This window comes from Sinocyclocheilus rhinocerous, unplaced genomic scaffold (assembly GCF_001515625.1).
Source record: "Sinocyclocheilus rhinocerous isolate Xijiao unplaced genomic scaffold, SAMN03320098_v1.1 scaffold2542, whole genome shotgun sequence".
In the NCBI taxonomy this organism is placed as follows: Eukaryota; Metazoa; Chordata; class Actinopteri; order Cypriniformes; family Cyprinidae; genus Sinocyclocheilus; species Sinocyclocheilus rhinocerous.
The window spans coordinates 138,850-151,744 of record NW_015633236.1 but is presented as its reverse complement, the minus strand read 5'-3'; the positions used below and the strand labels follow the sequence as shown (position 1 = coordinate 151,744).

Genomic DNA, 12,895 nt, shown 5'->3' with positions numbered 1-12,895 from the left:
TCGCAGATTTGGAATGACATGAGGGTGAATAAATGTTGTCAGATTTTTTTTTTTTTGAGAGAGAACTATCACTTTTTTAACAGTTGGCTAAATTGAGATACTAAAATGTCAGGTATTCTGCACGTCTCCATTCGACATCCATGTTGTTCCATAGTGTCATTAGTTTGGAGGAGATGCATTGAAATCTTTCTCCAGGAACACACTCAGTGTGACTTTATTTAATGAAATGATTGAAATTCCTTGCTTTGTCCACTTTACTGAATTCACTGCAGTTTTAAATATTTAAACACAATTATGGGCATGATAACATGGCTAAAGTAAATCCGACATGTATTTTCTGATTGTCAGTATTAACCTAGGTAGTTGATATGTTGTCTGTCTTTGAACTAGTACTCTGTACTTTGTTAGTGTGTTCAGTTTCACAAGGAAATGTTGTGAGGCCAGTCATAGAAGACAGATCTCTGATAAACATTCATTGCTCAGAAACCCCAGTGCCTTGCATCCTTATTTTTCAGGGCAACTTTATCCTCCAACTAGGCACAAGACACCACAGCTGTCTTTCTGTAAACAGTTTTGATGGTGCAAATATTGTCACGCATCCATAATGTTTATTTGCAAAACTCATTGTTTATGTAATTGAAGGCTTTTCTTTTAACTTTTTTTCCCCCTTACATATGGTGTGTAGGGGGGAGAGCAGGGGCGAAGGTACCACTTTTTAGAAAAACTAAATTTTACTTACCGTACTTGAAAACTGCTTTCCGGACCTAACCGCGGGAAAATGATGACGGAATCACGTGATATTTGGCAGCTCAGTCAATGGTTGCGTGCTGAACGTGCTGTCATAGCTTGGAATAAAAATTTAATCAGGTCTCTGAGAAAATCGCTTTGTTACTTTCGTCCCGCGTTACTTTCGCCCCGGTTCTCCCCTATCTACAGATTTGTTTAATGTGCTATATGTGGAATTTATTACCGGGTTTCTGGTAACATATTTTGAAGGTGACAAATTTATCTGTGCACCAGTATAAATAAAGGAAACAGTTGTGCATATATTCAATTGTGATCAGTTGTGCATATAGTAAATGTACCATAACGGAATAAGCCGTTTTATTTTACAGTGCACTGAGCTGAAGTGGATATCATATCACAGACGGTTGGATGGTGTTTTAGGGTTTCCTGCAAGGAAATGCATTATGAATGAAGCTTGTACACCTTACCTGTGCTGAATTTTGAGCCGTTCATGGTCATCTAAACTCACACATGTAGTGTATCTGTAACCTATGGCTCCTCGTCTGCAATGTTCTTGCCATTTTTCTGTTCGTATTATTACCGTGAATAAAAAAACAGTATGAATTACTACTGTATTTGTGTTCTTGTCATCTGAAATGGGTATGTTTTTTAATTAAAAAAATTCCATTACAAAGCGATCACTGGTATGAACATTTTGTATTACAGCATTATGTTTGATGTTTATGTTTCAAAATTACTTTTTGATTTTTAACTAAATGCTTGGCTTGCAGTGTTTCCTCTTATCAGTGTAAGTGTGCTCGTGTTCTGTTCTCTTGATCCAGCAAGTTTCAGAGGCACACATACTCATTTCTCAATTTGTCAGCTCTTTGGACAAAGGTCTCATTTCTGCATGATGTATTGATTTTAATCCATTGTGTAAGTGCTAGAGGACCTTGCTTGTTTCCTACCATACATATATTTCCACACTATAGCTAATTGTAAATTACACACATTTAGGCTCTATGTACTGCAGTATATTAGCTTAAGTTTTTTTTTTTCACATTAACTGCAAAATAAAAAATCCCATTTATTCAGAGGGTAGCTGACATGAAAGCAGTGACATCAGAGTCTAGTAGTGTGACATGTTGTGCTTGCTCTAAAACCACTTTAAATGACTTTTTTCCCCAAATCTAAAAAATGAATGCAGTTTTATGACCTCACAATAATTTATGGACTACATGGAACATTTATACTTTTAAAACATTAGGCTTACCTGAATAATTTTTTTTACATTTTATTAGTCATATCCCCGGGAATAATGTTGAACTGTGTTCGTATTTTATCAAACATATTATATTTGATCATCTCGTACTGAGAAAGAATCTTCACTGAGAATGGCAGGAACAAAGTTAAGGTAATCTATCGCCATCCTGTGGTTGTACTTACAAAGTACATCGTGGAGAACAGTGGAATGGATTCTCCGTGAACTCTTCTCAAATACTGAAAATTGAAATGTTAATGCAATTATCTTGAAATGGTGTAGTTCACGGCAAAAACAATTTAAAAATTGATCTTTATAGAAGACGATCTACAGAAGTCATTAGTGATGGCAATTTTGATTCAGTGACTCGAATCTTTTGAACCGGTTCTCCAAAACGATTTGTTTGCTGATTCGCGCACTGACCTCTTCTGCGGCTTTACACCAGTAGGTGGCGACTAGAGTATCTTTTGTGAGTTGTAAGTGACAGATTCCTTATTTTATTACACTTTAGTAAGAAAATGCCCATCTACAAATCTAAAAAACAGAAGATTCGTGAGGGAAATGGAATCCTTCCTTCACTTAACAGACTCATTCAAAAGCACCCATTCATACCAAACTACTAACAACACTATCATCACTAAAGGCCACTGAACTGTCAGAGTTGTATCCTTACAACTTCCCAGGTTTAAACGATTTATTTATGCTCCAGTTACATAGTTCAGAGGAAGTTCGAGGCTGAGATTCAGCGCAACTCAAAATGTACATTGGTCGAGAGACTAACCATTATACACAACTATACAACCAACTATATAATCATGTTAGTAAAACATGTAATTGGAACGGAAGCATTAAATTGTCTCAGCTGAGAACGAGAACGAATAGATGAAAGGGTGAATGAATAAATGAACGAGGTGGAACATCATCACTGGTCAGTGTCATTTAAGTTATGTAACAGCGTGTTCCAAGTGAGGACTCTGTAATTGAAGAGGGGAAAAATCCCCCGAATCCTTTTCTAAGAATAGGAAACGTTAGTGGAATCGTTCGTCTAGTAGTCTACGGCGTTATACGCGTAATTACTTCGTTGTAATGCGACTCATTTGAGGAAAACAGAGCCAGCGAAGACCGAGCGGACCACAGCTCGGGTGACATTTCTCGCCATACGGGCATTTCTGGTCCTTGTCTTCATCCAATCTCCATCTCAGACATTTACGCCGAAACCTACCTCCATAGCTCCTCGACATCAATGACGTTTGACTTTCGAGGCGTGCCTAAACAGTTTTTGATTGACAGTCCACCGACCAATCCACGCGTTCGTTGTGCAACGAGTAACCAATCATTGGCCTAACAGCATAAACCAGCGGTTCATCATGCTCGGTTTAGCGGTCTGTTTTGAGCCAGGAAAAAATTGGCACAGAGCACTAGCACAGCCTGCTAACATATACTTGTGATAACAGGTTAGCAATTAGTCGCCATTTGAGTGAGTTTAGCAGTAAGGAGAAGGACATTCTTACCTTAGTGACCAACATCTGGGTATGTAGTCGGTCAGTGAATGTGTATGAATGTGGCTTTTGGTGCAGGCTGGGACGGCAGCTACAGGGATTAGCTGTACGGGGAGCTCCTGCTAGCAGTGCAATGCTGACATACCTTCAGACGGCTTTCTAATTATCTCATAAACAGGGATTTTGGTGTGACTTCAGTCGGAAAAATCGTCACCATTCATACGCGGACTGTATTCCAAAGCCGAGACCGGTTTAAATAGTCCGATAGTGAAGCGCTTGAGTTAGCTGGCTAGCTGGGTCGCCTGCAAGTACAAGGTTAGCTGCTTAAAACGAGCCACCTGGACCCGAGAACCATCGAAAGAGGTAAGAAACACAATTAAGCACTGCATTGCTAAGTTAATAGTGATTTTAGAGTGATATTTAACAAGGGTCCGGTCAAGCAGACTGACCAGCCAATTATTTATAACTAGAGAACTATGCACTCTAAAAGATCAAAACCACTTAGGTCGATTTGTGTTTATAGGCAGTTAAACACGATCGTGCTTTGATTACAATCTTGTCATTCGGTTTCTGACATATTTGCTCATTTGAGGTATTCAGAAACGCCTTCTTCATATCGGTATGGGATAAGGCTGTGAAATGAGCACCGGTTGTTCACTGTGCAGTGATGATTATTATATTTTCTTCATAAATGTTGAGGTATATTCTTAGGCACCTATGTAGGCAGTCTGATCAGCCTTTGATGGGATGAGAACATCAACTCACTTTCCAAATCTGAGTAAATGCAAATAATCAGTGTTGAGTTTGTCACCTTCAGGTTTTCTTTGGTTTTTGCCGGTGTTCTGACGATTTGTGCTACCCGCTCAGATTGTGCTACCTCCCATTAAAAAGATAGGTAGCACAAATCGATAGCGAAAAATGCTACCTATCAGATTGTGCTACTAGCATCTTATTCATGTGGTTTGAGGCTTTTTTTTAAATGTCCATACCTACCCCTACCCTAAACCGGTCGCCGTGGTTTTGCCAAGTAAGACATGTTCCTGGATCAACATCTTTTGTTTTACAGACTTAACCCAATCCCCATCCCTAAACCTAACCTTACCCATAATTTATTCCTAAAATCAGAGGGAAATGATAGCTGATTAACAAGGGTGTAGAAGTGCCTAATCCTGATTGTAAGCCTAAAACTGACATTTCCTGAAAAGTTATCTCTCAATTCTGATTGGTTGATTGGAATGATGCTGATCCAGGAACATGTTGTACTTGGTCAAATCACGCTCACCACCCTAAACCTACCCGTCCATACATACCCTTACCCTAAACTTACCCTTAAAACAATGCAGATATATTTTTGGTAGCACGATCTGATAGGTAGCATGTTTCGTCGGCACACTGGCTTTATCAAGTCAACAGTCTTGTTTATTGGCCTTGTCTTTCAGGCTCTTGGGAATGCAATTTACTCCACACCTGTTTTTGTTCCACAGCTGCAGTCATGCGTTTCACGGACTGACAATTGAGACTTTTCAGGCACACTGATTTTAACTCTTCTGGTCTCCTGGTTTTCTGTCTGGTAGTGTTTATATTGAGACAGGACATACTTTTATCTGTCAAGGACATGCATTTCATCAGAAAGCACAATGCAAGATCATACCAGTCACTTTGTGTTGGAAACAAAAATGTAGTTAAACCTTGGGCAACGTGAGTGACTTGCCAGAACTGTCTGTAGTCTGTCTTATGCATAAAAATGTTTTGGATAAAGCATATTGGAGTAGGTAGAAGGAAAGTTTACTGTCTTTATAAACTCAGATCCAGTGTTCGCTTTGTCAAAAACATAGTGTCAATGTAAAGGACAACCATCTGTATAATGGTTGTAATTTGAGTCAGGTGTTCTAATCAATGAGAGGAGTCAATTGTATGTTACAGGGCCCTTCCTTATAAACCAAACACAGACTTAAGCTGTTGTCTCGCAGTATGTTCTTTAAATTCAAAGCTTGTGAAATTTGAGATGTATTATTAAAAGTGGTTTCTTTGGGGCAAAAACATTTTTGCTACTCATGAAAGCGTTGGAAAAGCATTCCGATACGGTCAGGTGTTTCGCAGCAGATTTTGAAACAAAATAGTATCTTGGATAATGAAATTGCATGATTATTAGATTTTAAAAAAAATGTCAAACATAGCTAATATCGTTATTGTGCCTGTCAAAATTTGGGCAGTCCAGTGAGAACTATAAAACTGTCATGTTTTAAGCTGCCTCTCCACTTTCTTTGACTTTCACATGTGATTGTCACTTTTTGTCTGCACTGAGTCACACAGAGCTTTCAATTTGTTCTTAAAGCAGCTGTTGCCTCTCCGGTTATTCACCATTGTAAAATAGTTGAATGTATGAATATATCCATTAAAATTCCCAATACAATTGAAGGAAAAACATAGTAGTTTTTTTTTAGGAATAATCATCATACATAATATTATTAAAATAATAATTGTGTGGTCATAATTATTCCATAATTGTCTTTTTTTTTTTTTTTTTTTACAGAAATGGTGCAACAAGTTGTTGCGGTTTTTATTTAACCAAGAACATAAAGTGGAAGAGAACTGCCACTAGTCCCCTCAAAAAATAGTTGTATGGTGATGGTCAGGCATAGAAATATATATTTATTTTTCTTTGACCCATCTAAACAAACTCCAAGAGAGAGGCTAAAAAATTTTAGGTTACAAAACCCCAGCAGGACACTTCAGGATATGTAAGCACATCAGTTTCTGTAGCGAATCAACCACCTAGAAGAACACGCTCTTTGCACTGCTGTTGTCTGGAGAAAAAAAACAAATCAGCAGTGTCCACGTCCTGTTCGTGATGTAAGGGGGTGTAATATTTTGGAGCTCCTTTGCCGCCTCTAAAAATGGGATAACTTTGCACAGTCACAACAAAACAAATTCTGTATTTTGCCAGGGTGTTTTACTGGAGGTTGTGAGGACGTCAAGGTGTCCGTTTGTGAGCCGAAGCTTAACTGAATGTGGGTCATGTTGTACAACAATGATCCTACACTTTTAATAAGTAAATGTATAACCGAACCGCTTCAATAGATGACATTTCACGCTTTAGAACAGCCAAGTCCAAGTCCTGACTGTTCAGTTGCTATTTCCTGGCTTGACATGGCGTGAGAAGTTTAATAGTTCAGTCTATGAAGAAGGTGCGCTTACATTTTATGTTCAATTAATGGACTTAAACATCACAGTCCTTCTCTTATGCATGCGAAGGCCTTGTGTATGAAACCTTGAACGTCCAATAAACAACTTGGTATCTTGAGCGTTGATTTATAATACTGTTAGATGAATGGGGAATAAATCCTGGACCGTGGTTAAGTGTGCAGTGCTTTGTTTCTCAGCACTTTAAATCCCAGGCTCATACTGGCAGGCCGTCTAGGGCCATATTAGAGTCACCATAATGTAAACACATCTGCAGAATGGAAAAGAAGTCGGCTGTTCTTCAAAGCTCATTTTTACATAAGGGTCTCGTGGTCTTAAATTCATCTCTGTTTTGGTAAGGCATCCATGGGCTACATGTGGCTCATCATATGAAAAACAGATCACTGAAAACTTGTCAGTATCTAAAGTTGAGTTGATGTTTTGAATAATTTCAAAGTTTGGGTTTGGGTTGAGATTAATGTTAAATGTAACTTACTTTTCTTAAATGACTTGTTCTTGTTTTTCAGTTCACAAGCAGCAGTAAGGATGGCAGAAACGCTTCCCTACATGGCGTGGCTTTGCCTCCAAAGTCCTTTTAGTTTATGACTGGTGTTATGGCAGCCTCACATTTATCAGCCTGACAACTGACAGTTACACACTCAGTTGTGAAATTTATTAGCAAAGAGTGTTTATTAGGCATAAGATCTTGCTTAAATGTATGTCATGGCCTTTCGTTTTGGAAGCTGTTCCCTTTTGCTTTGTATGTTACACAATTAGCCATAATTTTTTTTAGACGCCAAGGGCATTTGTCTTATGTAAAATGACAAAGTCTGTATTGAAACTGTATTGAAAAACATGAAAGTCTATATTGGGTTGCATGAGTAGTGTTTGACTACATAAAATGAATGCATTTAGTTGTGTTATTGTACATTGAAAATTTAATACTTTTTAAGTGGACATTTTTCCAAATGAGTTAGAGTTAAGCTTTATCTAGTTCTCTACCTATTGTTCTATTAAACCCATGAAAACAAAAAATTAGATGTATACCCAGTGGCAATTGCTTATCATAGCCACTGGATATTTGAGATACTGGTTTTTGTTTTTGTGCAAATCAGGCCTTTTATTTTGACAACTTTAAAAAAGGCAAATCTGGAGATTCAACACAGGTAGGTAAGAAACACAAGCAATATCAGGCCAGGGCAGATCAGATGAACCGGCAAACTTTCAAACTACCAGATAAGTAGACTTAAGGGAATATTTTATGTCTTCATTACTCTAACTTTCAGACGAGTCGTCTTCTTCCTTGTCAGCAGATAAGAGGTTTTTAATTGGTAGATGTTTGCTTGTCATTGTTGGAGGACTCTGTAACTGTGTAACTCCGAAACTGTGAGGTCTCTGTTAGCCAACACCCCTTGCAGGAATCCAGAAGAAAGCGAAAGGCCCTAGATCATTAACTTTGAGCCAGTGAAGGTTCAGGTCAGTAATACAGTAATATATTGTACAGTCATTTAAATAAGTGAAAGCCTTTGCATTGTAATGCATATGTTTGCATTGTAGTGTGGATTTAAAAAAAAGTGTTATACTGGTTGCTAATTTTATTAATGTTAATTAATTCATGTGTGTTTTAATATCTAATCCATTATGAGTATTTATAAACTGATGATACACTAATGGCCCCCTTTTTCTGGTCTTCAGTTAGGTTTCTTTTTGGTAAGCTGGAGCTGAAATTGATGTGTGTCCAAATGTAGGCAGGGCAGAACAGAAGGTCACATCCATAGACCCCCTGTAGATACGCTCTGGAGAACAAAGTATCTGCGCCTGTTGTGAAATTAATCAGCTGTCTGTTACTCTCATCCGGCTCCTACCATAGCAAAGTGTCAGGATGTTAACATTTTAGCTGAAAAGATGGTGGGTTGGGAAAAAAAACTTGTTCTTATTCAGGATGAATGATTTTCATTACATTCATTGCAGTCTTTTTATGCATTTAAAAACATGACATGGTAGAACCAGCGTAATTTCCAATTCGTTTGGTTTAGTTTTGGTATTGTTTTTTTGCCCTTGTTTTATGGTTTGGGTTTTGTTCTTGTTTTATTTTTGTTCTTGTTTATTATTTTGTTTGTTTTTGTTTTTTTGCATGTTTTTATTTTTATTTTGCTTTTGATATTTATTTAAATATTTATTTATTGCTTTATTTAGTGCTTTTTGTTTAGTTTTGGTATTGTTTTTTTTATTTTTGCTTGTTTTATGATTTGGGTTTTTGTTCTTGTTTTTTGTTTTGTTTTATTTTTGTTATTGTTTATGATTTTTGTTTGTTTTTATTGTTTGCATGTTTTTTGTTTTGATTTTTGTTTTTGATATTTATTTTAATATTTATTTGTTTTTTTGTTTCTTTGTTTGGGGTTTGTTTTATTTTTTGTCGCTCATTTTGTCCAACGTTACATGCTGCTACTCCTCCTCATTCTAGTGGAGATATGGCCTTGCTAAACACGTGTACAATGTGAAGTCCCCACCTCCTTCTGCTACTCCTCCACTTCCTGCTCTGCCTGGGAGGAGTACTAAAGCCTCATCACTTCCTGTCCCATCCGTCCCATGGTAATCCCAGTGCATGGCATTCCTGTGGGTGTGTTTTGAGCCCTTATGTAAGGCTGAGAAGCCTCAGGTACACCAGCCCTTAAGTACAATTTAACCTGTAATGGCCCACCGCTGTTTACTAACATTGAATTTGAAAGGACAAAGCAGGTAGAGTTTGACGGCTCGAGTGCACATCTGTCCTGATCATGACTGGATGAGGATTTTAATTCGTAACAGACTTTTCATCTAGAGCGTGTCTATGATGCCTTAAAATGCCTCCTCCATAGGAAGCTTATTTGCTTTTGTCATTTAGATTGAATATTCTGCTGCTCAGTAAAGCCAAGCATCTGAATACGTATTCACTGCCATTCACAACCCCTCACCTGTGGCCTCATCATGGGATAGTAAATTGCCCATTGGATGCACGCGTCAAAATCTCAATGGTTTTCTGCACATTATCCCTGACTGTTCTGTTTTCCTCTTTCTTTCTTGCCCATAAACACTCTCTGGCACAGGGCTATGTCTTCAGCAGCCACCACAGCCCCGTCGGTGGACAAGGTGGACGGCTTCTCCAGGAAGTCTGTCAGGAAAGCCAGGCAGAAGCGAGCACAGAGCTCGTCCCAGTTCAGATCTCAGGACAAGCCTATAGATCTGGTGCAGCTGCCTCTGCTGAAAGGTAAACTGTGTTTACGTGGTCAGATGAAGTTAATGGTTGGTGATGGCAGAGTGTTTTGCTGGTTTTATTGGTCTGATAGAGCTGATAAGGTTGGTTGTACTATAGTAACAAAAAAGCAAAGTGGCACACTGAATGCAAACAAACTGTCGCTGTGTGATCAAATGAAAGAAAAGTCTCAATTTTCAAGATGGGATTGTTCTGTTAAGTGTTATGTCCCATTTTTATGTCTGTCATGCTTACCAAGGCTGTTATTTATTTGAAGATAACCACAATAAAAACTGTAATATTGTGAAATATTATTAAAATTTAAAATAACTTTTCTTTTTATATATAAAAGTAGTTTTTATTTTATTTTAAATATATTTTAAAATTGAATTCCTCTGACAGAATTCTTTTTCAGCATTATTACTTCAGTCTTCAGTGTCACATGATTCTTCAGAAATCATTCTAATATGCTGATTTGGTGCTCAAGAAACACTTATTATCAATGATGAAAAGTTGTGCTGCTTAATAATTTTGTGGAAATGATGATACATTTCATCAGGATTCTTTGAGTAATAGAAAACATTGTAATAGTCATTACTCATTACTATCACTTTTGGTCAATTTAATGCATCTTTAATACTTTTATACAGCAGTTTCTTTTTAAAATATTTAATGTCAGCTATCCTAAAGCATGTTTCATCACATTAATGATGAACATATTACACTTTTGACATCCACACAGTATCTAAATACATTTATGAACAGTAAAACAGTTGTTTTAGATTGTTTGTTGTTTTACAGATGTAAAACTTAACAAACCTCTTTAATGTTTTGCTTTAAAAGTGAGCATATGCTGTCTGTGTGAAGTGTTTAAATATGGTCAGTAAAGCCAAATACTACATGAACATTGCCACTGTAAGTGGTTGGTTATGGGACATGTATAACTGTGTCTTGAATTACTTTTCAAACTCAAGCCCCAATCAGCTGGAATATTTAGAGGTCAAATGCCAGATGGACCTCCAAGCTAATATGTGAAGTATTTTAGGCTTCCTACCAACAGTCCTGAAATGAGGCAGATTACAGTAGGAAAGTCAAGGAGGTTGATGTAAAACATTTGTGGAATTTTAGTACTCCGTGGATTATTTTGCATGAACTCTTTCTTTCTGTCTGTCTAGATGTTTCTGCGCAGGAGCAACCAGAGCTATTTCTCAAGAAACTGCAGCAGTGCTGTACTCTGTTTGACTTCTTGGACACGCTTTCTGACCTCAAAATGAAAGAGTATAAGCGGTCCACCCTCAATGAGCTGGTGGACTACGTCACCCTCAGCCGGGGCTACCTGACTGAGCAGACCTACCCCGAGGTGGTCAAAATGGTGAGATTAGTAGCACACTATGTGACTGGAAAGTTTCTGTGGTTGTCTAATTTATATGCCTATATAATTCAGAGATAGCTCAAGTGTTCCCTCTTTTCATTTGTCACAGGTGTCCTGCAATATTTTTCGGACTCTTCCGCCTAGTGACAGTAATGAGTTTGACCCAGAGGAAGACGAGCCCACGCTGGAGGCTTCATGGCCGCACTTACAGGTAGAGAGCCACAGCCAGCATCAAATAAATAGGAATTAAAGGGTTAGTTCACCCAAAAATGAAAATTCCACCATGTTTTACTCGCCCTCAAGGCATCCTAGGTGTATATGACTTTCTTCTTTCAGACGAATCCAATCGGAGTTATATTAAAAATTGTCCTGGCTCTTCCAAGCGTTAGAATTGGAGTAGGCGGGTGTTTTTGTTCAACAGTCCAAAAGTAGTTAAATAAAGCGCATCCATCAGTAATAAAACTTGCATCACATGACTCTGGGGGGTGGGGGTGGGGGGTGAATAAAGGCCTCCTGTAGAGAATCGATGCATTTTTGTTAAAAAAAATCCATATGTAAAACAATATAAACCGTTTTGTGTAACTTCCGCCAACTAGGGATGGCTGAGGCGAAACTGACGTTTCGACACTGTGTCGAGATCCCGAAGCGCAGATGTTTCGAAACACTGCTCCACTGCTCCGAAGTGTGATTCGAAACACCCATGTCACTAGGGCTGGGTTTTGACACAAATTTCACGATTCGATTCGATTCTCATTCACAAGCTTTCTATTCGATTACCAATTCGATTCAATATAGATTATTTTGGATGTATATATTATGTACAGTACATGCCAAATTTTCTCAAGGAAAAAAAATCTCAACTAATGCTGTAAAATATACATGAGAGTCAGTTGGTACAACATTACTATAATATTGAAGGTTAAAATTAATGAAGTTTTTACAATAATAAAGTTACAGTTACATAATATTTTTACTTCAATTCGTTTTTTTTTATATATATAAACATTTAAATGGTGGCTGTCATAACTTGATGGATTTATTCAAGCATAAATTAAACATTGAAGAACAGTAAAAATTATAATGAATATGTTATATTGTGCATATATTAAGCAAAATGCCCCTCTCTACAGTTTATTATTCTATCTGACTGAGTTCATGGTCACCTAATATGTTTTTTCTGACGTAAATGTGACATTACATGACATTGTTTACAAGCCGTTATATTGGAGTCTTTGCTTTGCTGAAACACAGATTGAGCGATTACATGAGACAGGATACGGATTGTAAAGTTATACTCTTTCTTTTAACTTAGCTTCGGATGTTTAGTCATGTTTATTTTGTGCTGAAACTGGTATTAATGTGGAGGAGATGATTATTTCACGTGCGCCTCGCACTACTGCGTCTGTTGAACTGAGGCGCTACAGCGATCTGTCACTCCACATTAAACAGCGCCAAAACGGCATTTATTGTTTAAATACTGCAATACAATGGACAGAATTTGAAATCTGAGACTTTGTTTCATATGAAAACTACCAAAGCACAATGCTTATTGCGATTTATTGGATGAGAAGTACCCTTCAGTGTTCCGTCCATTAACTGAAAACAGGCTACACTAATCGATT

At 37.6% G+C, this 12,895-nt stretch overlaps 1 protein-coding gene across 1 annotated transcript in view; it reads left to right on the top strand.

Moving 5' to 3' along the window:
- The first annotated feature begins 3,361 nt into the window (after nt 1-3,361).
- The window catches only part of LOC107743972 (serine/threonine-protein phosphatase 2A 56 kDa regulatory subunit epsilon isoform-like), a 15,743-nt gene continuing 6,209 nt past the window's right edge, over nt 3,362-12,895 (top strand). Inside the window, exons 1-4 of the mRNA XM_016557434.1 lie at nt 3,362-3,849; nt 9,756-9,916; nt 11,077-11,273; nt 11,383-11,484. Coding sequence (XP_016412920.1) covers nt 9,760-9,916; nt 11,077-11,273; nt 11,383-11,484 — 456 coding nt within the window. The 5' untranslated portion in view covers nt 3,362-3,849; nt 9,756-9,759. The remainder of the gene's footprint in view (nt 3,850-9,755; nt 9,917-11,076; nt 11,274-11,382; nt 11,485-12,895) is intronic.